The following is a 27,057-nucleotide window of genomic DNA, read 5'->3' as shown; positions in this document are numbered from 1 at the left end:
GTTCATTTTAATATAATGAATAGTACATTCACTAACTTCTTTAAAAACCACTGGTCTTTAACCATATTTTCAATACCTAAATTAAAAATAATGTTTATATTCAGTGTTTTATGTAATTACACATATTCAGTATATAACGTATCTATTTCGCTTTTGTTTAGAATGATACTTTCGCTGATTTTGATAGCATGACTGATCGCCTTCTGGACGAGATAATACAATATATTCAGATATATAGTCTAACAGTCTCAAAAATAAGGTAACTTCTATAATATTACATAAATTGTTTTTATATCTATGAATTATAGAAAAATCACACAGAATTTCTGGTAATTTTGTTGTCCTATTCTGAAATATAGGATACCGCAACTCTAATTTAAAGGGAATAAAAATAAAAAGATTTTAGGGAAAGACCACATATTATATAATTCTGTTTATATGAATTGTCCAGAATTGGCAAAATTATAGAGATAGAGGTAGATCAGTGACTGCTTAGGTCTGGGGGAGAGGGGAGATGGTGTGGGGTGGGGCAGTGATAGTTAAAGAATATAAGGTTGGACTTCCCTGATGGTGCAGTAGTTAAGCATCTGCCTGCCGATGCAGTGGACACGGGTTCGAGCCCTGGTCCAGGAAGATCCCACATGCTGCGGAGCAACTAAGCCTGTGCACCACAACTACTGAGCCTGCTCTCTAGAGCCCACGAGCCGCAACTACTGAAGCCTGCATTCCTAGAGCCTATGCTCTGCAACAAGAGAAGCCACCGCAATGAGAAGCCCGCGCACCACAACAAAGAGTAGCCCCTGCTCACCACAACTAGAGAAAGCCTGCGTGCAGCAACGAAGACCCAACGCGGCCAAAAATAAATAAATAAATAAAATTATTTTAAAAGAATGTAGGGTTTCTTTTTAAGGTGGTGAAATATTCTAAAATTTCTTGTAGTGATGGCTGCACTACTCCGTAAATACACTAGAAAGCATTGAATTGTACACCTTAAACGGCTGAATTGTATGGTATGTGAATGATATCTCAGTAAAGCTGTTACCAAAAAGAAAGGTTATAGGGAAATGGATATATATAAAAAAATGAAACTGTAAAATACTTTCAACGTGTCATGACTATACTTGGAGAATCAGCTTTCCACAAGCAGGAGATGATGATCAAATCAATATGTCTTATTATTTAATCACAGATGTTGTGAATAGACATGGGGGAGAGAAAAGCATTTGTTTCTTCTAGTCCGGTAAGAATTAAAGAAAAAGTCAAAACTAATCTTCCTGCCTCAAAAAGAGTAGAGTAAACTGATGAGTTTCACATCCCAGCTGGGTTAGAGGAGGAAGCTGGCTCTTTATACTCTAGGCTTTTGTAGAGTTTGCTTCCTCTTCGAAGTACAGAGTAGGGACAAAGAACAGAGAGAGCAGGTTTTTATTTGAAGTCACTGTTTAAAAACAGATTTCTGTTAAAATATGGTGGGAGATGCAAGTATGTGGAGGGTGGAGAGAGATTGTTTTCTTGTTCTAGTCATTCTCTTCATTTATGGATTTTTCATCTGTTTACTAAATTTTCTATAGTCATCTTGTATTCCTTTTATTGATTTGTTATTTTATGATGAGAAAATAAGTCTGTTGTTTCAGTTCTTTTATTCATCCACCAAAGTATGCCCTCTTCTAGATTAGATGGTCAGTTATAATCAACCATTATCCAAAAGCTTGATTTGGTTGATTGAGGACTGTTCGTTATCAGACTTTAGTGTACAGCTTCAGGAAGTTTGCAGCTTCTCACTAGTTATATCTGTAAGCTAGTTATGTCTGTAAACTAGTTATATCTGTAAACCACTTTTAAGACAGCTTTCAGGCTTTCTTCTTTCACTGTTAATTGTCCCGAGGGATTCATAGACTGTCTATTGTAAAATAATGGTAGGCAAAAAGGCTCTTTTGATTTAAACTATTCCTTAATAAAGGTAAAATGCTTTATAAGTATTAGTTATTCTTTTGGTATAATTTTAGACTTACAGTCAGAAAATGCACATTTTTTTTCCTGTGGCTTGAAAGTACTTAGTCAGAGAACTCCCCACCTTGGAGTGTGGACCAGAGAATAAGAGAAATGGGGATATAATGTCTCCTAAATCATGCTTATACGTATAATTTCATTATTTTGTTTTAAGTCATGACTTAACAGGTAAATAATTGGTGTGTGTACCTAAAGATGCAAATTTATCATCTAGTCAATATATTAGCACTTTTAAAATGTATTTCTTTCTAAGCAATTACGAACTAGGAGTAAAAATCTTCTGATAAGTAGTATCCTATTTCTGTAGAGTAAGTATACAAACTCTATAATAATAGGAATTTTCTGATAAGTAGTATCCTATTTCTATAAAGTAAGTATATATACTCTATAATAATAGGAATTTTCTGATAAGTAGTATCCTATTTCTGTAGAGTAAGTATATAAACTCTATAATAATAGGAATTTTCTGCTACATTCACACATTTTTTGCTTCAAAATATGTTATGTCATTTCAGAGTATCAAACCATAGTTTTAAAACAGAACATTTTAAATGCTTAGTATTTCACATCTATGTATAGTGATAGTAGCTTTTATTTTTTTTTAAACTAATACTATGGGAGAAATGTCATTTTGTTTCTCTTATAGCTTTATTGGACATTCGTTGGGCAATTTAATAATCCGTTCAGTGCTTACAAGGCCACGGTTTAAATATTACCTTGACAAACTTCATACCTTTCTATCACTCTCTGGACCTCACCTTGGTACGCTCTACAACAGCAGTGCTCTTGTTAATACAGGTAAGAAGTTTTATTGTCCAGTACAAAAATTATGGCGTGGAGAGAATATTTAAATACAAATTTAATATTTTCTGGTGTTTATTTTAGAGCAAATTTGTCATGTACTTGGAATTTCATGAAACAAAAGATGTATCTATTTTTCTATTTTGTCATGCACATGAAATAAGCTGACAAAACTCATTTCAGAAAATGATGTCATATTGAGATATTTGTCAAATCACAAGAGCATTTTTTCCCTTTTTATCATTAAACTGTTTAAATATTTTCAGTAAATGTTAGTCTTATAAACAGGCTATTTTGTTGTTCCATTAGTTGAGCAGATAACAAATATCTATGCTTAATACATTTTAAAGTTATAAAATATTTTATGTAGAACATTAACTCTGATTTTGGTTTGATAGTGATAAAGGGATATTATGAGAAAATAAATTCTAAACTTTTAAAAGAAATTAAAGTAAAAATTAAGACCCCAATTTTGAATAGAATAAATATGCTCATTAAGAAGGATCTGATACTTGATTTGCCCTTTATTTGGCTTTGTTTTTCCCTTAGAATTTTAAAATGGCTTTTATAGTTTAGTCAGTTGATTCCCATTGTAAGAATTAGATTTCTTTCTGACTTTTTTTCATTGAGCCTTGAAGCTCTTATTTCCATTTTCTCTTCTACTTCTTTCATTGACAAGTAAACCATACCATTTTCCTTTGTATCCCATTTCAAATGGTGGTATTCAAAATCTAGCTAGTTGTAGATTTTTACAGTTTCAAAAAGAGGGCATGAGAAAAATGAAATCCATAAATAGTACAAAATAGAACCCAGTATGAGTCGGATGCAGTACTTTGAATTTCTTTCTTTTGAATTTCTTTCTTCACTAAACTTTTCCCCAGATAGACTTTCAATTGGCAGCTTTAATCAGTTAAAGGGTTTTCTCCCTCTTTTCCTCCCCTGTTCACCTCAATAATAGAATCAACAAAAGTAGAAATGAATAGTCTACAATCTTGAAAACCAGCTCCAGAGTGATTGAGGTTTCACTTAAGGCAAAGATGCACTTAAATACGGGTAACTGGTAATATAAAGAAATGCAATTAAATATGACACTTAAATTATATTCAGCTGTTACTAGAAAACGTTATCCAGTTGCTCATCCTTAGAGTTGGTCCTTATCCAGTTAGTCTCCCGTGACTGACCTGTGATTGTCTGTAAAGGCTCCGTGCTCAGGCATGTGGATCTACTACTGTGTTTAAAGTTTACTCCCCCTCTGCTTCATTATAATTTGAACAAGTATATCTAAAGGTGTAATTTTCCCAAATGTGTTCTTCATAGACCATTACCTATTTCATTACCTAATGAGGTAGAAATAAATAACAAACCCTCTGTCACCACCGTTAACCCATCATTAACCTCTGTGTGTCTGTATGTTTATATTTGTTATCAGAAAATGGAAATATTTTGCAAATATATTTTTTATTCGCCAACAAAATGCTAATTTGGGAGGTATATTTTGAAGGGAAATATGTATATTAAAATGAATAACATTGGCATATGGTACTATGTATTTCCGGTTTATAACTCTCACATATCACATACCATTTATAACTCTCTAGGTCTGTGGTTTATGCAGAAATGGAAAAAATCAGGTTCTCTTTTGCAACTGACATGTCGAGATCATTCAGACCCTCGCCAGACTTTCTTATACAAGCTTAGTAATAAAGCCGGTAAGTATATATAAACAGTTTTGAAAATACTCACTTGAAAACCTTTTTAAAAATAAACCTTTAACAAATCAATTATCAACATGTCTTTCTGGTGATTAAAAAACTATCAGTCAGTTGTTATTTCTTAATAGTGAAATAGACTCACAGTTAAAACTAAGCAATTGATAGCATGGTTTAATTTTTTTTTACATGATTGTATTTATTTTTTGTGAGCTGCACAGCTACTTTGAAGTTATCCTAAAATTTTTGGCCTATATAATTCATACCAGCTATAAGTTAAGTTTTGAACTAGGCCTCTGCATGTCCTAGCCCTCCTGTCCTTCTAGCTGCCCCCAACCCCAGTCCTCAGCCTTTGTTTTAAACTGCCACATTTTTTTTTTTACTTTCCTATTATAAGCATTTCTGGAAAATGTCAGAAACGAAACCATTAATAGTTATTCCTTCTTCAGATTCTCACCACTGGATGGATCTTGTTACTCATCTCTCATTAACCAGTTATTAAATATATTCCCCATCTTGCATGTGTATTCTAAGCTTTTACTCCCGGAAGTCCCCAGCTGGTCCTTGGCCATTCATTCTCACGCTCTGTAAGTTACCTCGCCTGTGACCTTTCCTCTCTCCTGGACTCATCCTCGCATTCACAGATTCCCGGCACACTCTTTCCACTGTGTCCTTTGAGGTCTCCGCTTGAGGAGAAGAGACTGCCCTCATCTGTACGTTCCTCAAAGAATGTGATCGCCACTTTCTGCTGAAAATGGAGCCATAACTGAAAGCCGGCTATTCCCCAGCCCTCCCCCGCCTGCCCACTCCCCCGGCTGTGGAGCAGAGGGTGGCACACTTTTTTGCTAAAGGGCTGGATAGTAAACATTTTGGCTTGTGGGCCGTAGGATCTCAGTTGTAAACCACTCAACATACCACTGGAGCCCAAAAATAGCTATAGACAACACATAAGCTACTGAGTGTGGCTGCATTTCAAAAAAACTTTATTTACCAAAAAAAAAAAAAGGCAGCAGTCCAGACAACACAGGCCTGCCATAGAAGCAGCTGGATTTCTTGATTTCTCGGTTACTGAGGCCCACCTAGAGCGGGAGCCTGTCCTCTTGCTTTCCATCCCTCCCAGTCGTGACTCTTCCACCGCCACGTGAAACTGCTTCCTTTGAGCCTCAGCCTTCTCGTCGTCTTCAGTATAGTGCTCTCCTGGGCCCTCCTTGCATCTTCAGTGAGAACCTTAAAAAGAGTTCATTGACAAATATTTATTACACAGTTATGCTTAGGAAAAGATACATTTCCTTTTTTAATTGTACGATTTTCTTTTTTTTTAATTTATTTAATTTATTTTACTTTTGGCTGCATTGGATCTTCATTGCCACTTGCAGGCTTTCTCTAGTTGTGCGAGCAGGGGCTACTCTTTGTTGCAATGCATGGGCTTCTCATTGCAGTGGCTTCTCTTGTTTTGGAGCACAGGCTCTAGGCGCACGGGCTTCAGTAGTTGGGGCACGTGGGCTCAGTCATTGTGGCTCGTGGGCTCTAGAGCACAGGCTCAGTAGTTGCAGCTCACGGGCTTAGTTGCTCTGCGGCATGTGGGATCTTCCCAGACCAGGGCTCAAACCCATGTACCCTGCAGTGGCAGGCGGATTCTTAACCACTGCGCCACCAGGGAAGCCCAGAAAAGATATTTTTCTTGAACCTTAATATACTTAATCCTGGCATCATTTTTGGTAATTTGATCAGCCGACCCTTTAGATGATTCACCAAGCATTACAGAGCCTTTCTCAACTCTGGTAACCTTCTGTTCCACTTCACTGTGAACCCTTACCCATGGCTACACTCCACCCAGAAATTTCAACCAATATTCCACTCTGTCACTGTAATAGCCTGTCCTTTCTCTCTCACTTCCTCATTCTTGCCTGCTTTCTGGATTCAGTTAAGATCCCTACTCTATCTTCTTAAGGTGACCCTGTGCCTCAGGGTTTCATCCCCTTCCTGACCCGTCTCAGACCCTGTGAATTATCACTTGCATCATTCATACGCTGTCACCCTTTGCTTTCTATCATAGCCAACTAGCAAACCTGTACTACCGCTTCTTCACCTGGCCTGTTGAGCTCCGCCACAAAGGACACGCAGACGTGCACATCCCTACTGCTGTAGATCTGTGGCTTCCCTGTTTGGTTATCTCTTAGTAGCTTTCTACTCATTCCCTTCAAAGTTTCTCACCTCTTTTCCTCAGACTTAAACTACCGCTGCTGCCTGCACTTCCACAAATGGCTCTGTTTCCTGTTCTATCTGTGAAAGTCAAGGCCGTCAAGCAAGGACTTTCCTGCTTCCTTCTGTTGGCCTACAAGCATTAGCATACCTAGACCTGTGTGTGCAGCTGCCTACAGAGTATATTTACTTAGATGTCTCATGGGTGCCTCCCGTGCAGTGTGTTCAGACACCTCCTGTTTCCCCTCAGATTGGCTTCTCTGCATCTACCCAGGCAGAAACTTAGAAGTTGTTCTTGACACCTCTTTCTCCCTTTCCCCCCATCTGCTGAGTTACCAGGCCCTGAGACGTCCAGCCTGCTTCGCAGCTGGTGGAGCCTCCCTTTCCTTCCTTTGTGACTGCCTTAGTCCAGCCTTCATCACTTCCACTTAGATGAGCGCTGTGGCCTCCAAACTGGTTATCCTGCCTCCTGTACGCCCCCCTTCTCCTCTGTCTCACTTCCTCATTGGATGAAATGATTTTCTAAAAATTAAATCAGACCGTACTGGTCCTGTTCAAAACCCCTCCAGAGCCCCTTATAGTTTTCAGGATGAAGCGTAGAGTCCGTGGCTTAGGGCATCAAATCCTGTATAATCTGGCTCCTGGCTCTCTCATGTGCTCCGTATCCTCCTCTTCGCACACGGGCATCCTTTGCTGTAGTCACGTCTCACGTGTCTGTGCTTCCTCGCCTTCACCATGCTGCTTCTGCCACCATTCCTCCCCGTGCGTTTGCCCATCTTTGTAGCACTGATTCTCTTCATCTTCTAAAATGACACTCCAGCACCACCTGCTCTCCGGAGCTTTCCCTGATGCCCTGGCTGATTCGGTGCTCCTCTGCTGGCAGAGTACCAGCACATGCCTTCATAGCCCAAATCTCATGTCTCAGGACTGACCGCAGGAATGAATTCCACTCCTCGTTTGCCTGCTACATATCTGTGCTTATATTTCAAACTAAGTGTGTCTAAAATTGACAGTTTCTTTTTTTGCTACCTCTTTTTTTTGACCTTTTCTAAATGTTACTCTGTCCTCTAGATTACTGGGTTTGAAACACCTCAGGGTCATCCTTGATTGACCCCACTTCTTTTCTTTGCATACCACATCCCAAGATTGTTAGTGTCATCTCTGAACTGCTATAACATTATATATAAACCTGTTTTATCATAGTCATTTATAGCTTATCTCATGTCAGTCATTTTTATGTATCTCAACCTTTTTTCCTTAAGTGGGAAGATCTGTCATGACAACCCTTTCCCACCCCCACCACATACCCTCAGCATTTACCGTAGTTCTTCCTAGTAGGTGTTCGCTGTCAACCCATTGAATCAACGAGTAATCTTTTCAATATTATGTTCGGTATCCAAAAGCAGGTCAAATACTGTACGGTAAGCTGAAAATCAAACCCATATATTTGGTGAAGGCTGAAGTAGCTTGAACTTGTAAACTTAAGCCCTGGCCTTTTAAATCCATTTTTCATCTTCATTCCTCTTGCCATGTCTTCCATCCTGCTCTTGAAACGTTTGATACGAACACTAGACAGATTTAGTCACTGAATACAGCCCACTTCATTTGAGTCTTATTTTAACCTTTTCAAGATTCTGCCTTAAATACTGCTGTCAATATGAGAAAGAGAATTGGGAATGGTTATTTCATGTGTCATCTGTTATTAGAATCAGTGAAAGAAAAGTTCTTTTGTAGGTGGAGTTTTGTGATTTTGTTTCTAAGGGTACAAAGTAACAACAGTAGGGTATTTACAGTACACAGAAATACATACTTGATTCACAAAACCACAAGATATTCCTACAAAATCAAATACATCACATAGTTCTCATGTGAGAAAAACTTACCCTGACTAGAACCATTATGTGTAGCTATGTGTGTAGCATTGTGAGTAGCTATGGAGTTTGTACCGGTGCTGCTGACAGGATAGGAAATGTATGAAAGGCAAAGCTGCATGTAAGTACTCCCTGGGGCCTGTGTATTTACACTGCATTTTCCAAAGTGAGATTTAATTAGCAGTAGTGCTAATAGCAACATACGAAAATAAAAACACTAAAGAAAGCATAACTATAAAATTTTACTGTAAAAATTCCGTAAATCATGGCATTTCCCAACTGCCTGAACAGATACTTGTATCACTAAGTTTATAATTATTAGTAGATATGAGTAGGTCTTTTGTACTTGAGTTATTTTTTAAGGTTTAGTTAAAACTTTTCCTTACAAGTTATTAATTTATTATTTGCCTTTTAATGCATGGCGGGACTTTTATCTCCCCCCCTGTTTGTACCAGTGTAGCACTGTTTAAGAGGCAAACTTTGAAGGCACACGTAGATACTAGTTTTAGCTGAAACACTGACAAAGGTTACTTGATCTAAATATTAAGTAATTCTGTTTCTTCATTGGTAAAATGGGAATAATAGTATCTTCCTCACAAGACCATTAAAGGTTGAATGAGATAATTCATGTAAAATGATTATGGTCTGAATAGCACGAAACTCAGTAAATATTAGTTGGTAAAAATAGCTCTAAATGAAGAGGCGCCTGAACTAAAATAGTATTAGTATTATATATTATAGAAATTTGCTTTCACATTAACATCATAAATCTATTTTAGGAGATTTTCTTTTTAGCAGAACTGTCAGTATTACTAGCTATAAAAATTGTTCAAATGACTTATTAAAATTGTTTTTGTGTTTTAAGATTTCTACTTGTAGCTAGAAATGAATTTGTTAGTATACACCTGAATTGAACTAGTATTATTATGGAACATAGCGTGAAAGCATACTGTGTTTTCTAATAATAACTAGTACATTAAATAATGCTAAAATATAGAAATAAATAATAGCCAACACACAAGGCACATACCGTATTCCAGGTGCCACCCAAGCATGTCATACATGTGGGTGTGTTTAACCTTATGAAGTAGGAGCCCCATGGCGCCACTTTGCAGGTGAGGACACAGATGCCCAGAGTGGCCAGACGCCGCCTCAGCCCAGAAACTAGTACCACAGCCATCATGCATGGTCAGACCAGGTCGTGTTAAGCCAGTGATGTATACTTTCAAGAACTTGAGAAGGTTATCCTAATTGTAGTTTTAAATGTTAACAAATATTCATTAATTGATTTTAAAATTATAATATTGTCATGGGAGTTGGAACAGGTCTCTCTGAGCTATGTTTTTTTCCTTTCTTTTTTTTTTATCATCTAAAGAATTATGAGAAATGAGTAGTCAATTCCTAGGAAACTGCTACACCTGTATATATACATAAAATTCTTTATTCACAAAGTAGAAATATATGGGTTCACATCAGAAACATAAGAAAATAAAACAGGAAAACATAGAGCAGTGTTTACTTAACCAATTTACGTAGCCAGTATGCTATTCTCAGGTATTTTTAAACAATCAAGAGCCCTAGAGATAACTGTTCTTTTATATTTTACTCTGCTAAAGCTATAAAGTCTTTGATGCCCTGATCCAATTATTGCTTCTGTTTCTTCTGAATGGCCAATTTCCTATTCTTTTGAGAAAGCGTAAAATCACCTGTCTAAAGCAAAATCTAGCCTTCTACCCTCTTCCCTTGTTTATTTAAGCAAGGCCTCCCCTGTGGGTCTTCATTTTGAAACAGTCTTTTTCTCTGCAACGTATCATTGGTTAATAGCGTTCCTTAATCGAAAGCTATTCATTATTTTAAAATTAAGGAAGCATTTAAAAGCCTAAAATAATTTGAGTGATTTCTAAAGCAATTAAGAAATGTTATCTTTTTGTAAAAATCAGGTATTTATTAAGTGTGAATTGCCTTTGTTGTTTTGTGAACACAATAGAAATTGTAGAGGGCTACAGAAATGTTACGTTTAAAAGGAAATTATCTTTTTTGATTAAGGCATTACAATTATAAACAATGATTAAATTTTTAAAAAATTTTATTGCAGTCTAGTTTTACAGTGTTATGTTAGTTTCAGGTGTACAGCAAAGTGAACCAGATATACATATACATAGATCCACTCTTTGTTTAGATTCTTTTCCCATATAGGCCATTACAGAGTATTGAGTAGAGTTCCCTGTGCTGTACAGTCGGTCCTTATTAGTTATCTGTTTTATACATAGTAGTGTGTACACGTCAATCGCAATCTCCCAATTTATCCCTCCTCCCCTTCCCCCCCAGTAACCATAAGTTTGTTTTCTACATCTGTAACTCTGTTCCTGCTTTGTAGATAAGTTCATCTGTACACTTTTTTTAGATGCCACATGGAAGCAATATCATATGATAACAACGATTAAATTTTATAGCAGCTTTTAACTGAACAATCTATAGCATCCTACAGATTGCTGATAGAGTATATCAGTAATTTACACAATATAGTCGCAGCATGCTAGCATGTCCTCAAGGGAAAGAGAGATGAAGGCACCTAGAGCAGTGTGGAAGGTAAACAGTAGACTGTATCTGGATGAGGTGACCTCATGCTGAGTAGTCAAGGTTACATAGAGAGACGGCTCGGGGGCTCTCCTGTATTCCATGACCAGGGCTCAAAAAGAGCCAAAGAACACTCTACCCACTGTTGGAATGTCAAGAACAAAATATCCTTATGTTAAAATCTTCCTAAAAACATCTGCTTAGCATCTCTTTACCAGCTGTTGAATTCTGACAAATAAAATATAACAGTTGAAGTCTCCTGCTGTGCTACTATGGTACCAGATAATCTTTTCTTCCAGCAGATTACAGAGGTGTTTAATAATAGGTATCACTTGATTTGTAATTAACATTTGTATTTTGTTTCTGAAAGTGTAGGAAAGTATCAGCAGCAGCTTACATTATTTTAGGAAGCAAATTCTTTCAAATGTATTTAAAATAAATGAGTAAAAATAAGAATAGTTTAATATTGAGTAGACTATGTCCATTTAGAAAGCACAGGGTTTCTCAGCCTCAGCACTTTGACATTCAGGGCTGGATATTCTTTGTTGTCAGGATCTGTCCTGTGCGTTGTAGGATATTTAGCAGCATCCCTGGCCTCTACCCGCTAAATGCCAGTAGAGCACGCACCCATCAGCACCTCACACGCCCCACCCCCTGCTTGTGAGAAACAGCGTTGTCTCCAGACACTGCTAAATGTTCCCTGGAGTGCAAAGCCACCAGTTCAGAACTGCTATTTTTGCCAGTTCCAGAAAGTGACCAGAGATGAGTCAATGTGAATTGCTTTAAAACTCATTAAATTTTTCAGAAAAATAAATGAGCAGCCAAAAATATCAGGAAGACTAAGATAATGCAGGTGAAAGTTACCATTACAATGTTCGTTCATATGTAAACCATGTAATTATGCACTCCAGAAAAATATTGAACATTTACTTTAATCTTTTTCTTAGCAATCCTGAAAAATAACTAAAATATTTAGAAACTTTTCCAGTTAAACTGTCTCACTCTACAGATAGGGAAATCGTGTTACTTTCCCAAGTTAGAGGTAACTTTTCAACCGAGAATGAGTCACCTTGGGCTGAGTGAAGTGCTAACCCGAAGGCCAGTGGACGAGACCGTCTGAGCAGGTAGAATCAGTGCAGGTGCAGAGAGGATGAACCTACAGTACAAGCCTCCCCAATACACACCTCAGACATTGTCATCAGCTGGACTTCAGCTCGGGTGAAGTGCTGCCATGATTCCCACCAGCACTGCGCCTCGGGGGCTACCATGTTTCTCTTTGAGTTTCTGCCCTCTCCAGCCAGCACTGCTACACAGGAATGGAAACCAGAAGACTCAAAAAAGGGTCAGAGTCTGTTTAACTTGGTTCTTGGCTAATACAAAAAGCAAACCTTCCATACAGAAGCACAGTACTAGTAATAATACACTGTTGTTGAAAAAGTATTATTAAAATAATTACTAAGTTTAAAATGTATTTTTAAAGTACAGTGCTATCTTGGGAATCACGTTTAAAAATATGACAATATCGTGTATCTGTGTCAGTGTCAGAATCTGTGATTGTATCTATTTTATCATCATGGAATCTGAGAGTTAAAGGGTTTCTTGGACATCCCCTCCTCTCCCTTTGTTGGTTTGTGTGCTTCCTCTCCCCCGAGCTGCCTGAACCTGGGGAGACATGGGTACTCCTCTCCAGGGTCTTGGTCTAAAGCAGTGATTCTCAGCCTGAGTGCCATTTCTCTGTAGAAGCACAACAGAATCTCTGTGAAGAGCAATTATTTTGAAAAGTATATTTAATTTTTAATGTAATGACTATTATAATGTAAACTATAGAAATAGAGCAGTGCCGAGAAATGGGGGGAGGGGAGGTAATTGGAGGGGAGAATAAAGCCCAAGGACAGATTCATTGAGGGACTGATTTTTTTTTAAGACGGGAAGTATAATACTGTAATATTTTCCATCCTGATAAGAATGATCCATCCAGAAGAGAAAATTGTTGATGCGAGAGAAGGTGGGCCAGCAACTAGAGGCATGCCCTTAAGCAGACGGGAAGAAGGAATGGGACCTAGTGCACTAGTGCAAGGGCCGGCCTGAGGCAGGGGTGGGCAGAGCGGGAAGGTACAGATGCGGGAGGTGGGTTTTGTGTTAAGGTAGAGTGTGCGGAAGCCCCTTCCGACGCTTCCGTGTGCCCAGTGAGACAGGAAGGCCACAAGGTAAGACAGAGGGGGACATAGAAGATGCTGGTGGTTTCCGGAGAAGTACAGAGGTGACCGTTACCTGAGCAAGGCTGCCACCGGCTGTGCAGTGTCATTCCTGTCGATGTGATGGGAGTGATGCCCCCGGAGGTGTGCAGTGTGGTCGCCTTTATGGAGGACACACATACACACCTTTTAGATAAAAGAAAAAGCCACCTGTGCTGTTACATGGCTGGTTTCATGCAGTTCGGGATAAAATTTCATTTAACAGCATCATACTTAGAGATTCAGAAAGTACAGTACCTAAAATAACTGGGTTAGAAGTGAAGATCATGTACCATACGACCGTGGCTTTCACATTTTTGGCTTGTTTACCCCTCAAAAGAACTTTGGAAAAGTTTGTATCCCCTTATATAATTTTATGGTGACACCTAAAACTGTTTCTATAATTATAAATAGTTGCAAAGGATATATTTTCTGGCATATGAGGTAGTATATTTTTACTATATTCAGCTGGAGTCACAGACTTAGCTCATTTAATTTATGGAAAATATGTGCCATAAAATCTAACTGGCACAGCCATTTCTTATTGTCAAACAGTCGGTAACATCAAACTTACTTTTTGGAAGAGGAAGTCTTCGTTCATATTTTGCTTGGTTTCCCAGAGATTTTATACCCCAGGGCCATATACCATAAGAAGATCTGAAATAGATTGGAGAGATGTCTTTCTCTTGTAAAGTAGGAGAAGGAAAAGTCATTTGTAGAAAAGTGCTCATATGGAGTTGGGATCTGGAAATCAATTTTCTTAAAGCTGTAAATGCCCATCTACACCATGGAGAGTCTTAAATTACCCCTGGGGATAAGTGTATACCAGTTCATAGACCTCTGCCCTAGGACACACAGACGTTTCCCAAAGTAGCACCAATGAAGACTGTCATCAAGTGATGCCAAAAGGGGATGACTTTGTCTCGTGAAATGTGAAAATGAAGGGGAAAAAATCAATTTTTCTTAATCTTTCTCAAATATTTTAAACATGTTTGTTCAACTGAGTTAATTCCTGTTATAGACATTCTGTTATTTCACTTATATCTCTAGAATTTTATATATTCAAGTGGCCACAAACTAGTATCTTCTCATTGGGAAAAGGAGGGATACCTTATATTTGACACAGAGGGTATATACTGTTTCACCTGGCTATGTGTCAGTCTAAACTCTTCCTATCATTAGGATCCTTAAGTTCCAAGGAAGACAGGGAGCTTCTACAAAGGCTTCCTATATTCTGGATTCACAGTAGTCCCCACAATTGGCCTGTCTCTAAGAGTCTGAATTTCAGTGCACATAGAGTATCAAAGTTTTATTCTGGAACATTCCAGAACAAAATTCTCTGTACTGCACACACAATTCTAATGTGTTGCCATTATTGATTTGTATCTTATTTAATTATCATATAAAATTTTGATTTTGTATATACTAGTCGGAGCCAAATAGTACATTACTGTAATTAGAACATTATTGGTATTAAAGAGGTCAAGAATGTGGTTTCAGTACTTAAATGAGTTATTTAGCAAAGTACCCCAAGGACACAAGTCCTAAATTCACGTAGTTTACTGAAAAATTAAAAAAAAATTAAAATAGACCTGACAAAAGTCTGTTGGTTGGATCACAAAAATTCGTTATTTTTATTGGAAAAATCAAAGTGTTTATCCTCTTGACATCATGCTTAAATAAGGAGAAAATATAAGTAATATTAGGCAAGAGTCAAATGAAAACTTAAAGTAAAAAGTCAGCTTTAAAGGATTTAAATAGGTGTTTTGTTTGTTTTTATGGAAAACTATATGTTTCTTTGGGGAATAATCCTAAATATTGATGAATATTCTTTGGAAAGTAAAAGCATCATGGAACACTGTTACAGAATTTTAGCCCACCATATCCAGTCTCCCCCTAACCCCCAAGACCACAATCCTTGCTCTCACTCAGTGCAAACACAGATTTCTCATATCAGCACATAAACTACATATAAGGAAGCTGGGGATTTTGGTAGAGAATGTATAGAAATTTGGAGAAAGAATTCATCAGTTATTTTAAAAGGCATAAACTTAGTACTACCAAGGAAATAAAGTTTATGGTCACTTAATATGCTAATGAGTTATTTCAAATCTGGTTAATTATTGCACTGTAACTCAATATTTTTTCTTCACAGGGCTTCACTATTTCAAAAATGTTGTACTAGTGGGCTCTCTGCAGGATCGCTATGTCCCTTATCATTCTGCCCGCATTGAAATGTGCAAGACAGCTTTAAAGGACAAACAGTCAGGTAACAAAGTATATTCGAAGTATTTCAAAGAGCTACGTCTACACATGAGTTTCTCCCAAAGTTTTCTTGCAGTTGTCTTCTCTCTTCTTTTTGTTGTCCTCTCTTTCCTTCGACTTCCTTTTATACCCGCTGATAGTAACAGCTATCCTTCCTCCATTTTTCTTCCTTTCTTTTCTTTTGCTGTGTAAGATGTTTTGGCCAATGACACAGTAGTTGTTCTTTTGAAATCTTTTTTTCATCTAATTACCAATGCTTCTCCGTTTTATTGCCTCAAAAGTAATCCATGCTTTAATTTCCTCTGGATTATTGGGATTGGTGGTTGTAGTAATGGTCATGCTGCATGTTTGGCTGTACTTTACTTTTAGTCAAAGATGGCAGCAAGCGGACTCATCAAGAAATGAAAGAGGAATAGTACAATGTCTGACGCCACAAAAATACAAGTATCATAAGAGATTACTAGTCATCAGTTCCCATATGTAATGCAAGGAAATGTAGACAACCAGCTCCCTGGGCAGGCTCTTCCGGCTGGATTCCCAGGGTATCCCGCTTTCAGCCCACTGCAGATGCTGTGGTGGCAACAGATGTATACGCATCAGTATTATATGCAATATCAAGCTGCAGTTTCAGCTCAGGCCACATCAAATGCCAACCCAGACCAGCCTGCTACCTCACAGCCTCTAAATGTGGCACATGTTCCTGGAGAAGAACCCTCACCAGCTCCAAACCTAGTGGCCCAAGAAAATCGACCCATGGATGAGAATGTTCAGATGGATGCACAGGGAGGTCCAGTGCTAAACAAAGAAGACTTCAGTCGAGACTGGCTAGACTGGATGTGCACGTTCTCACGAGCTGCCATTCTCCCTAGCACTGTGTACTTCTATTCCTCTTTTAGTCGGTTTATCATGGTAATGGGAGCCATGCTACTGGTTTACACCGAGCTGGATGGTTTCCTTTTAGGCAAGAAGGAGGTCAGCAACAGGCTCCCAACAATAATGCCGAAGTCAACAGTGATGTGCAGAATGCAAACAATCTAGAACTTGAAGAAATGGAGCGTCTTATGGATGATGGGCTTGAAGATGAGACTTACATTATTCTACAATGGCAACATCACCCTGATACCAAAACCAAACAAAGGCACCACAAATAAAGAAAATTATAAGCCAGTAGCATTGATGAACATAGAAGCAAAAATCCTCAACAAAATATTAGCAAACCAAATTCAACAACGCATTAAAGGGATCATACACCAGAAGTCGGATTTATCCCAGGGATGCAAGGATGGTTCAGTATCTGCAAATCAGTTGATGTGATACACCACACTAACAAAACAAAGGATAAAAACCACATGATCATCTCAATAGATGCCGAAAGGGACTTCCCAGGTAGTCCAGTGGCTAAGATTCCATGCTCCCAATGCAGGGGGCCTGGGTTTGATCCCTGGTGAGGGAACTAGATCCCACATTGCCGCAACTAAGAGTTTGCACACTGCAACTAAAGACCCCACATGCTGCAACTGAAGATCCCACATGCCGTAACTAAGACCCAGCACAGCCAAATAAATAAAAATAAATATTGTTTTAAAAATAGATGCCAAAAAAGCATTTGACAAAATTCAACATCCATTCCTGATAAAAACTCTCATCACAGTGGGTATAGAGGGAACCTACCTCAATATAATTAAGGCCATTTATGACAAACCCATACCTAACTTCATATTCAATGGTGAAAAGCTGAAAGCATTTTCTCTAAGATCAGGAGCAAACCAAGGATGTCCACTATCATTACTTTTATTCAAATAGCATTGGAAGTCCTACCCACAGCAATCAGACAGAAAGATAAATAAAAGTCATCCAAATTGGAAGGGGAGAAGTAAAACTGTCACTGTTTGCAGATGGCATGATACTATTTGCTTTTCTATGTACTAATAATGAACTGTGATAAAGAGAAAGCAAAAAAAAAAAAAGAATCCTGTTTAAAATCACATCAAAAACGATAAAATACCTAGGGAATAAACTTAACCAAGGAGGTGAAAGACCTATACTCTGAAAACTATGAAACATTGATGAAGAAAATTGAAGATGATACAAAGAAATGAAAAGATGTCCACGTTCATGGATTGGAAAAATTAATATTGTTAAAATGTCTATACTCCCCAAGGCAATTTACAGGTTCAGAGCAATCCTTATCAATATACCAATGGCATTTTTCATAGAACTAGAACAAATAATCCTAAAATTTATATGGAACCAAAAAAGATCCCAAATAGCCAAAGCAATCTTGAGAAAAAAAGAAGAAATCTGGACAATCACACTGACTTCAGACTATACTATAAAACTTCAGTCATCAAAACAACATGGTACTGGCACAGAAACAGCCACATAGATCAATGGAACAGAATAAAGACCCCAGAAATAAACCCACGCACCTGTGGTCAATTAATCGATGACAAAAGAGGCAAAAACACACAATGGGGAAAAGATATTCTCTTCAATAAGTGCTGCTGGGAAAACTGGACAACTACATGTAAAAAGATGAAATTAGAACATTTTCTCACACCATATAAAAAAAATTAGACTCAAAATGTATTGAAGATCTAAATGTAAGACCAGAAGCCATAAAACTCTTACAGGAAAACATAGGCAGAACACTCTCTGGCATAAGTCATAGCAATATTTGCATCTGTCTCCTCAGGCAATGGAAACAAAAGCAAAAATAAACAAAGGGGACCTAAATAAAGTTTTCAGTGTGAAAGCTTTTGCATAGCAAAGGAAACCATCAACAAAACAAAAAGACAGCCTACTGAATGGGAGAGAATATTTGCAGATGATATGACCAGTAAGCCAAAATATGTAAACAGTTCATGCAACTCAACATCAAAAAAATGAACAAACAGATTATAAAATGGGCGGAAGACCTAAATAGACATTTTTCCAAAGAAGACATACAGAGGCTAGCAGGCACATGAAAAGCTGCTCAACATCACTAATCATCAGGGAAATGCAAATCAAGGTCACAATAACAAATACTGGTGAGAATGTGGAGAAGAGGGAACTCTCGTACATTTGTAGTGGGAATGTAAACTGGTGCAGCCATTGTGACAAACAGTATGGAGTTTCAAAATAATTTAAACATCATAGAACTACCATGTGATCCAGCTATTCCACTTCTGGGCATATAGCCAAAGAAAATACTAATTCCAAAACTTATGTGCACTCCAGTATTCATAGCAGCATTGTTTATAATAGCCAAGACATCAGAGCAACCTGAGTGTCCATCAGCTGATGAATGGACAAAGAAGATGTGTATCCACATAATGGAGTACTACTCAGCCATAAAAGAGAATGGAATATTGCCATTTTCAGCAACATGGATAGACCTGGAGGGCATTATGCTTAGTGAAATAAGTCAGACAGAGAAAGACAAATACTGTATGATATCCCTTATAGGTGGAATCTAAAAAATAAAGCAAATGAACAAATATAATGAAACAGAAACAGACTCACAGATACAGGGAACAAACTAGTGGTTCCCAGTGGGAAGAGGGATGGGGGGAGGGGCAAGATAGGGATAGGAGATTAAGGGATACAAACTACTGGGACTTTCCTGGTGGCACAGTGGTTAAGAATCTGCCTGCCAATGCAGGGGACCTGGGTTCGATCCCTGGTCCAGGAAGATCCCGCGTGCCACGGAGCAACTAAGCCCGTGCGCCACAACTACTAAGCCTGCGCTCTAGAGCCTGCAAGCCACAACTACTGAGCCCACGCACCACAACTATTGAAGCCCTCGTGCCTAGAGCCCGTGCTCCGCAACATGAGAAGCCTGCACACCGCATCGAAGAGTAGCCCCTGCTCGCCACAACTAGAGAAAGCCCGCTTACAGCCATGAAGACCCAACGCGGCCAAAAATAAATAAAATTTTTAAAAAAGAAAAGATACAAACTACTATGCGTAAAATAAATAAGCTACAAGGATATATTGTACAGCACAGGGAATGGAGCCAATATTTTATAATAACTTTAAATGGAGTATAATCTATAAAAATATTGAATCAATATGTTTGTACACCTGAAACTAATATAATATTGTAAATCAACTATCCTTCAATTTAAAAAGAAATAAATAATTTTTAAAAACCGTTTTTTATGAAATCTATATGATACTGATCCCTCTTTTAAACACATCTCTCTTCTTTCTCTAATTATGCTTCTGTATGTTATTCGCTTCTCATCATTCCTCAAGGCTACATCCTGCCTCAACCCTGAAATTTAATACCTGGCTCCCTAAAATTCACGTTTGATGGATATGTGTTAGCACTCATCTGTTAGTAATATAGTAATGCATGAGCATTAAAAACTGTCTTGCCCCTTTTAAAGCAGTTTGTGCTTGTATGTGTATATGTATGTAACCTTTACCTTTTATGCTTTGCATGCCCTCAATAAATCCATTGTAAGAATTAACCAAAAAGAGGGAGAGAATAGCACAACTTTGAAATTAAAAGCAAAACCAAGCATTAAATAAACCTGCAGGCCAAAAAAAAAAAAAAATTCTCAATTTGACCTTTGAGCCAAACTCACATTGTTCTTCTGATTATGGGAAGTTGCTATTCTTTCTCAAGATAATTTGGAAATATGTGGAATAATGTTGGCTGCCATGGAAACTTTTTTAAAGTATTTGCTCTTGACTCAAGTTTTAAATTTTGCCTTATCAGAATGTCTCAGCATGGCTCCTTTACTTTCATAATGAGTCATAATTGACTTAAGGTTGAAAAAAACTATTTGCTCTGTTATATTCATTGCTTTTAATTAAAAATATCAAGTTGGGGGCTTCCCTGGTGGCGCAGTGGTTGAGAATCCGCCTGCCGATGCAGGGGACATGGGTTCGTGCCCCGGTCCGGGAAGATCCCACATGCCGCGGAGCGGCTGGGCCCGTGAGCCATGGCTGCTGAGCCTGTGCGTCTGGAGCCTGTGCTCCGCAACGGGGGAGGCCACAACAGTGAGAGGCCCGCGTACCGCAAAAAAAAAGAAATCAAGTTGGCAAGAATAATGTATGATAAATTTATTTTACTTGACTAGATAAATAATGTGATTATATTTTCTCTAAAACAGTCTCAAAAGTGATATTCAAGGGAAAAAAAACCTTTTAAAAGACAATTTTCTGCTTTAAACGGAAATAATGTAACTAAATTTTATAAATTATATAAAAGTTGGCCTAGAATTTATTTTCAGTTCTTCTTGTGAACCGATTTTCCTTTTTTCTATTTGTTCCATAGGACAGATCTATTCAGAAATGATCCACAACTTGCTTCGCCCGGTTCTGCAAAGCAAGGATTGTAACTTGGTTCGATATAATGTCATCAATGCATTGCCCAATACAGCTGATTCACTCATTGGGAGAGCTGCACATATAGCTGTTCTGGATTCGGAAATATTTTTAGAGAAATTCTTTCTGGTTGCCGCCCTCAAATATTTCCATTAGGATTAAATGCGTTGGTAGAGACTTGACAATTACCTCATTCAACAGTGATTCAGATAATGTATTATATTAAACTGTAGATGCTGATAAGTCCTAAGAAATATTTATACCTTTTTATATGGAAGATAATTTATATCATCCATGTTTAGAGCTTTTTAAACATCAACTTTACTTTCTAGGTAATGTGGCTGTGCAATATTTTTTTAATTTTATCTTTTTACTTTTCTATTACCTTTTCATATATTTTGCTACATAAGTATTTCAGTGAAACTCTAAGCCCATATGTATGTCTGATTGTTTATTATTGGCTTTCCACAATCCTCACATCAGACACATCGTATTAGAGGCCATTATTGCTAGAATAGCATGGGATTTTAAATTTTCTAGTACTGGGGTATTATTTAGTTAATCATAAATTTTACTTTTAACATTTTACTATGTTTTAACTGGAAGTAAAACTACGGCTGCTAAAATATATTTTTTGAAATCAACTCTTTTGCCCTCTCAAATCGGGTAGTTCATATATGACAACGTTATAAACATTTTCTATAAAAGAATCATACTGTTGCTAGTAAACATATGTCATCCCTATTAAAATATATTTTCTACTGGTGATTTCAACATTATTTCTCATATTGACTTTTATTACTGGAACTTTTCATGTTCATGTTAGCAGCATCTAGAGATTTTTGAATGTTTGAATGCCCTCTGCCTTGATTTGGTTGGAATTTTGCTAAATTTGGAAATGTTGCTTGAACTTTCTGACTACATTTCTTTAACTTTTTTCATGGACTTCCTTGTATGTACATAATAATTAAATGTTGAAATTTATGAACTACTTTTATGAATTTAGATAATTTTTAAATATTGTTAAAATTTGTTGAACTAAAGAGTAATGTAAATAAAATAATTCATGTTTCAAATGGAACAAAATAATTAACTTTACATGTTTGGTGATACAGATGCAAATGTTTTGATATACGGAGATGTAAAGTCTTTTGACTTTTTTCAAGGTGCTGAATAGCATTAAATTCACTATTTTCCTTTCCTGTTTTACTTGTGAAAAAAATAATGCACTAAGGATAGATAAGCTTTTGTAAGTGTGTATTGTACAATTGATGCATGTTTATTTTTAACATTGTGTTATTGCCTCTGCTGCTAATAAATGAACAAATGACTATCTGGAGGGACAGCTAAAACACTTGCTTATTTTCAGAATACTAGAGGTATATTTTTGTTTTTGCTATACACATTTTTCATCTTCACATTCCTTGGTCCTGAGTTTGAAATACCATACTTCTTTTCTTTTCTTTCTTTTTTTAACTAAAAAAAGAAGTTCAACTTATTCTAAGTTTGAATAATCTTCCAGATTTATCAAAGTATTCATTCTTATTCATAATCATATCATTCTTTTTAAGGGAAAACTGCTCTTATGATCATAGTAGGTTGATTGGTTGTTGGTTGTTTTAATAGTGATTATGGTTTCGAGTCTAACAGATTTAACTTCTGATTAACCAGGAAAACTGTCATATCCTATTCACCTCCAAATTCAGAGTGCAGGGGTGGGGTGGGGCTCTGAGGGAGAGGGGCAATGATCATAACTGACTCTCAGAAAATAAATCTCATTGAAGTGTATACCAGTAAGAATTCTGGGTTGCAGACAACAAAAAGCATTGTGATTAACTTAAGCAGAAAAAGAATTTATTGGAAGAATATAGGTAGCTCACAGAATTGACGGAAAGGCTGGAGAACCACTCTTGGAAAACTGGTAGAAACCGAGGAAGCTAGACCATGACCAAAATTATAGGCAAGTTCCAACTGCAGGGGAGCTGGAGGTTTGTGTATGTTTCTGCCAGCAGGGACGCCTCTGAAAACTGGATCCCAGGCATCCACTTACTTCCAGCACTCATTCCAGATTCAAAGTCTGGTGAGATCACACGACTGACAGGCTTAGTCTCGTGCCAGCACCCAGGCTGTCAGGCACCCAAGACAGTGAGTATATCGGACTTCGTCAGCTTCCCCAGCTGAAGATGGGACCGTTTCTCCTGCCAGAATTCACTAGACCTGTGGAATGGGTTTGATGACTGAGCACCAAATAGAAAATCAGAGGTCTACTACAGTCCATCTCTTTGCCTTTCCAACATCACAGATATCATATTCACACATTTTTAAATGCTTCGTCCTGACATACTGCTATTATCCCCCATCCAGTTTCAAGTCCAGGATTTCAGTGTTATGTCCATTTCTCGTCTGGTTTTGTAATGATCTTGCCTCAGTGGTGTGCAGACCACAGACAAAACTGTGACTTTATCACCCACGCCCCCGCTAATATACAAGGAGAGAAAAGAAATTATTAACTGCATAAGCACACGCATGAGCCAGTGAGGAAGAAACTACAGCGAGAGCAGTGCTTTGCAAGTTTCCTTGGTGAACTTCAGGGCCCCAGGACAGACCAACTGAAGCAGAATCTCCAGGGTAGGATGTAGGGAGCAGCGTGTTTTATGTCCCAAAGCGCTCTGATTTCAAACCAAAACAAAACTATGGTAAATAGAGCCCTCAGTTCTGCCTCTGGCCATTAAGCTAGATGGCTATGACCTGTCACCAGTGCCACTTATTCCCTGTTTTCTTTGTGCTCAACCAGTACCTCAGCTGATCAGATTTCTTTACATTTTGTGTGACCCAAGGATCTGAGGCTTGGGTGGCCTTGCCTCTATATGGTTGCAATAGTCTGCTTAGTGTTTACAATTCAACATGGTGTGAGAGGTTATTCCAGGAGACGAGGTCCCCTAAGTTCTAGACAGAGTCCTCTCCCCGCTCCCTTTTCCCCCGTGGTCATCAGGGCCCATCGCTACAGCTAGCACCTTAACCACTTTTTCTAACTCCTTACCTAGGGGCATGAGCTACAAATGGCCAGGAGGCAATCCCAACTTCCAATTCGGAGAAGACACTATCCCCTTATACCCCACTCTGGGTACAAAAATTAGCATACCAGCAGAACCTGGAATCGTGCAGGTGGGTGGCGAGAAGCGAAGGATCTGAGATTGTATCTACTTGTCTTGCTTGCAGTCTTGCTGCAGCTTCACGGATGCACGGAAACAGGAGACTCTCAGGTCTGAGACGAGACCTTACTACAGCAAAGTCGTGGCCAAACGGTCAGCACATTCACACCAGCTCCTAGAGCCTCATTTCCCACGGTGATGCTGAGGGCCAAGTGAGGCGTGTACACGCGATGCAGGACCAGGGCCAAGCAGTTTGGATTGCATTACAGGAGAAGAATCCAGAGCCAAGGGCCAAGCCATTTTTGAACAAGCAGCACACAAGCCGGTTCTTTCCCCCAGGAGAGCAGCAGTTAAATGGTAGCAATGCTGTGGTTGCCTTGACCTACTTAGATGCCCATATGACCAGATACAGAAACTGCCCAGTATCAGGCAATGAGTTGCAGTTGGGGTACTCAGCAATAATATGCAGGGATGCTCGGGACCCATGGCAGACTGTGTCTCCCCATAATGGAAAGCAAAATACACGGGCAGGGTGTGAGACGTCACGACAAGAGGTCAATCCCTCTGCTGCTCTTTGGAGCCTGTTATTCTGTCAACAGAAGAGCTATCACTGAACACTGTTAACTCATTTGGAGCATATGCCAAATCCTTTAGGACAGCATCCCAAAGCATTTTCTCACCTGGTTCCAAGAGTAAACCTTTAACAGGGCTGTCCTACAAGACCAGCTGCTTCTGATCTCATGGGCTACGTGATGATTATCCCACAGGCATCTGTATCCACAGGAAACAATGTTGTATGGGATGCTACATAAAGTGTACGGAACATAAGGTATTCAGTAAGTCCACGGGTGAAGTGTTAAAAGAAGCATAAGTCAGGGAAAGCAATCCAAACCCAGAATAATTGTCTATTCCTATAGAACAAATTGCTATCTCCTTCATTATAGTAGAGTCCCTCGTAACCAAAGCTGCCACCAGGCTATTCCATATTATATCAGGGATCGAGCGGGTTGGTCACTGCAAGTAGTGGTGCCAGCCCGTCAGTCTTGGCAGGGGGGAAACTGTTAACACATGCATGTCTCCACGCGACTGTGGCTCCCTTGTTAGGGGGGCACTGAGCAAGCACAGGTGGGGTGAGGGGAGGAGGCTAAGCGATGCCTGCGGAGTGGTCCTGGTGGTCAGCAGCCTCTAAAATGCCCTTCAGTGATCCCCACCTGCTGGCATTCACCCCCAGTGTAATCCCCTCCCGTTGAGGTGGGCTGGATCTGCTAATTCATTCACTTCTAATGACAGACTTCAGCAAAAGTGACGGGCTGTCACCTCTGAGGTTAGATTACAGAAGGGCCGTGGCTTCCATCTCGAGCAGTCTCCCTTGTTCTCCTGCTTGTTCATTCCGTGGACACCCAGCTGCCATGTGGTGAAATGACCTTTGGAGAAGCCCACGCAGCATGGAACTGAGGGAGGCCTTCAGTCCAAAAGCCACAGGGAACTAAATCCTGCCAATAATCACGTGCGTGAGCCCGGAAGCTGATCTTCCCCTAGTCGAGCCTCCAGGCGAGACGGGAGCCCGGCTCACAGCTTGGCTGCAACCTCATGTAACACCTGGAGCCAGAGGCACCCTGGCTCCTGGATTTCGGACGCACAAAAACTGCGAGAGAAGAGATGTTTATTGTTTTAAGCCCCAAAATGTTGGTATAATATGTTAGACAGCAGTAGATAACGTGCAGTCATCTTGTTCTGATTAAGAGCCCTTTTGCCATGGGAGCCTTCTTTTGAGCACTCAGTGGGACCCAAATGTTCTCATGCTTTGGGGCCATTTGGAGAGGTCCGAATTCCAAAAAAACCTATTCCAAAACCTTTACATTTTCCCAGTCCCTGACCACTTGATTTCAGTGCCCATGAATTGATGTAGATCTTTATCTCAAGCTATATCTCCTTCCAGGCAAAGAGTATAAGATAAAGTTCTGCCCTCTGGGAGGATCTTTTTTCTCTCTGCTGTTCCTCGAGGGCCTCTGTTAAATGCAGCTCGAAATGCCAAAGCAGTCATTTGCCAACTGGTCAGTATATTGAGCAAAGCCCTCGGTAATCCAGCTTTGAATTTTTTCCTCTGTCAGCTGGTCACAAGGAGCTCATCACTAAGATGTAGATATGAACTAAGGGTGAAAAGTGTGTATGTAAGCTACCGAGCTACCTGCTAATGAAAACTGCTTGGGTTTTGGCTCTGGCCGCGTTCCGAATATACCACTGCCTCCTGGTGAAAGGAGTCCTTATCTAGAGGGACCAGATGACTCCGGTTCGTGATGAGAAACTCAAATTATATAGCCACCTGATGTTACTTGGTCAGCCATCACCAGGGCCCGAGAGCTGGCCAAGAACTTTCCTAAAAAAAAAAAAAAAAAAAGGAAGGAATGAAGGAAGAAAAAAAAAAAAAAAAACCCGGAGGACTCCAGTGTGATTCTTTGTAGACTTTCCACAGGTCCCACGAAGCCTCCTGGCCCGCCACACGTGCTCCGAATACGGCAGGAGCCGCTGGAACCAGAGGGCGGATGCACAGCGCTCCTTCCCAGCAGCCGGACCAGATGAGAGCCTTCTGCTCTGCGCTGCACCCAAACGTCATCTTCCAGGCCACCTGGTCAGTGGGTCAGAGTTCACTGAACAAGCAGAAATGTGAAAAAATAAAGACGGAGAACTGAGGGGAAAGAAGCCTATTGCACAGGCAAAAGAGTAGAAGGTGCTCACTATTTGTGGACTGGAACAGCGAGCTTCCAAGAGACCTTCGCCTCAGATTGAGAGGAACAAACGGAAGCATTCCCTCATCCAACTTCATCCATGATTTGAGGTTTTCATCAACACGAGGTTCCGGGTAGTTTTGGTTGCTCTTCATGAGAAGGCCGAACCGCTTCACTTTTTCCTGCAGACA

General features: G+C 39.1%; 1 protein-coding gene and 1 pseudogene across 9 annotated transcripts in view; both read left to right on the top strand.

The window, feature by feature from the left end:
* Window positions 1-22,330, top strand: part of FAM135A (family with sequence similarity 135 member A) — a 113,784-nt gene extending 91,454 nt beyond the window's left edge. For all 8 annotated transcript variants that reach the window (XM_081251174.1, XM_081251171.1, XM_081251167.1 and 5 more), the window contains 5 exons: window positions 162-259; window positions 2,654-2,805; window positions 4,407-4,517; window positions 15,557-15,670; window positions 20,939-22,330. In XM_081251174.1, coding sequence (XP_081107300.1) covers window positions 162-259; window positions 2,654-2,805; window positions 4,407-4,517; window positions 15,557-15,670; window positions 20,939-21,144 — 681 coding nt within the window. In that variant the 3' untranslated portion in view covers window positions 21,145-22,330. The remainder of the gene's footprint in view (window positions 1-161; window positions 260-2,653; window positions 2,806-4,406; window positions 4,518-15,556; window positions 15,671-20,938) is intronic.
* LOC308626232 (homocysteine-responsive endoplasmic reticulum-resident ubiquitin-like domain member 2 protein) lies at window positions 15,998-16,817 on the top strand (annotated as a pseudogene). Its single transcript has 2 exons — window positions 15,998-16,012; window positions 16,123-16,817. The product of its transcript is annotated as a homocysteine-responsive endoplasmic reticulum-resident ubiquitin-like domain member 2 protein (transcript).
* Window positions 22,331-27,057: the final 4,727 nt, after the last annotated feature.

Source organism: Mesoplodon bidens (assembly GCF_964165515.1).
Source record: "Mesoplodon bidens genome assembly, chromosome: 12".
Lineage (NCBI taxonomy): Eukaryota > Metazoa > Chordata > Mammalia > Artiodactyla > Ziphiidae > Mesoplodon > Mesoplodon bidens.
Note: the sequence above shows the minus strand (reverse complement) of the source record. Positions and strands in the feature narration are given on the sequence as shown.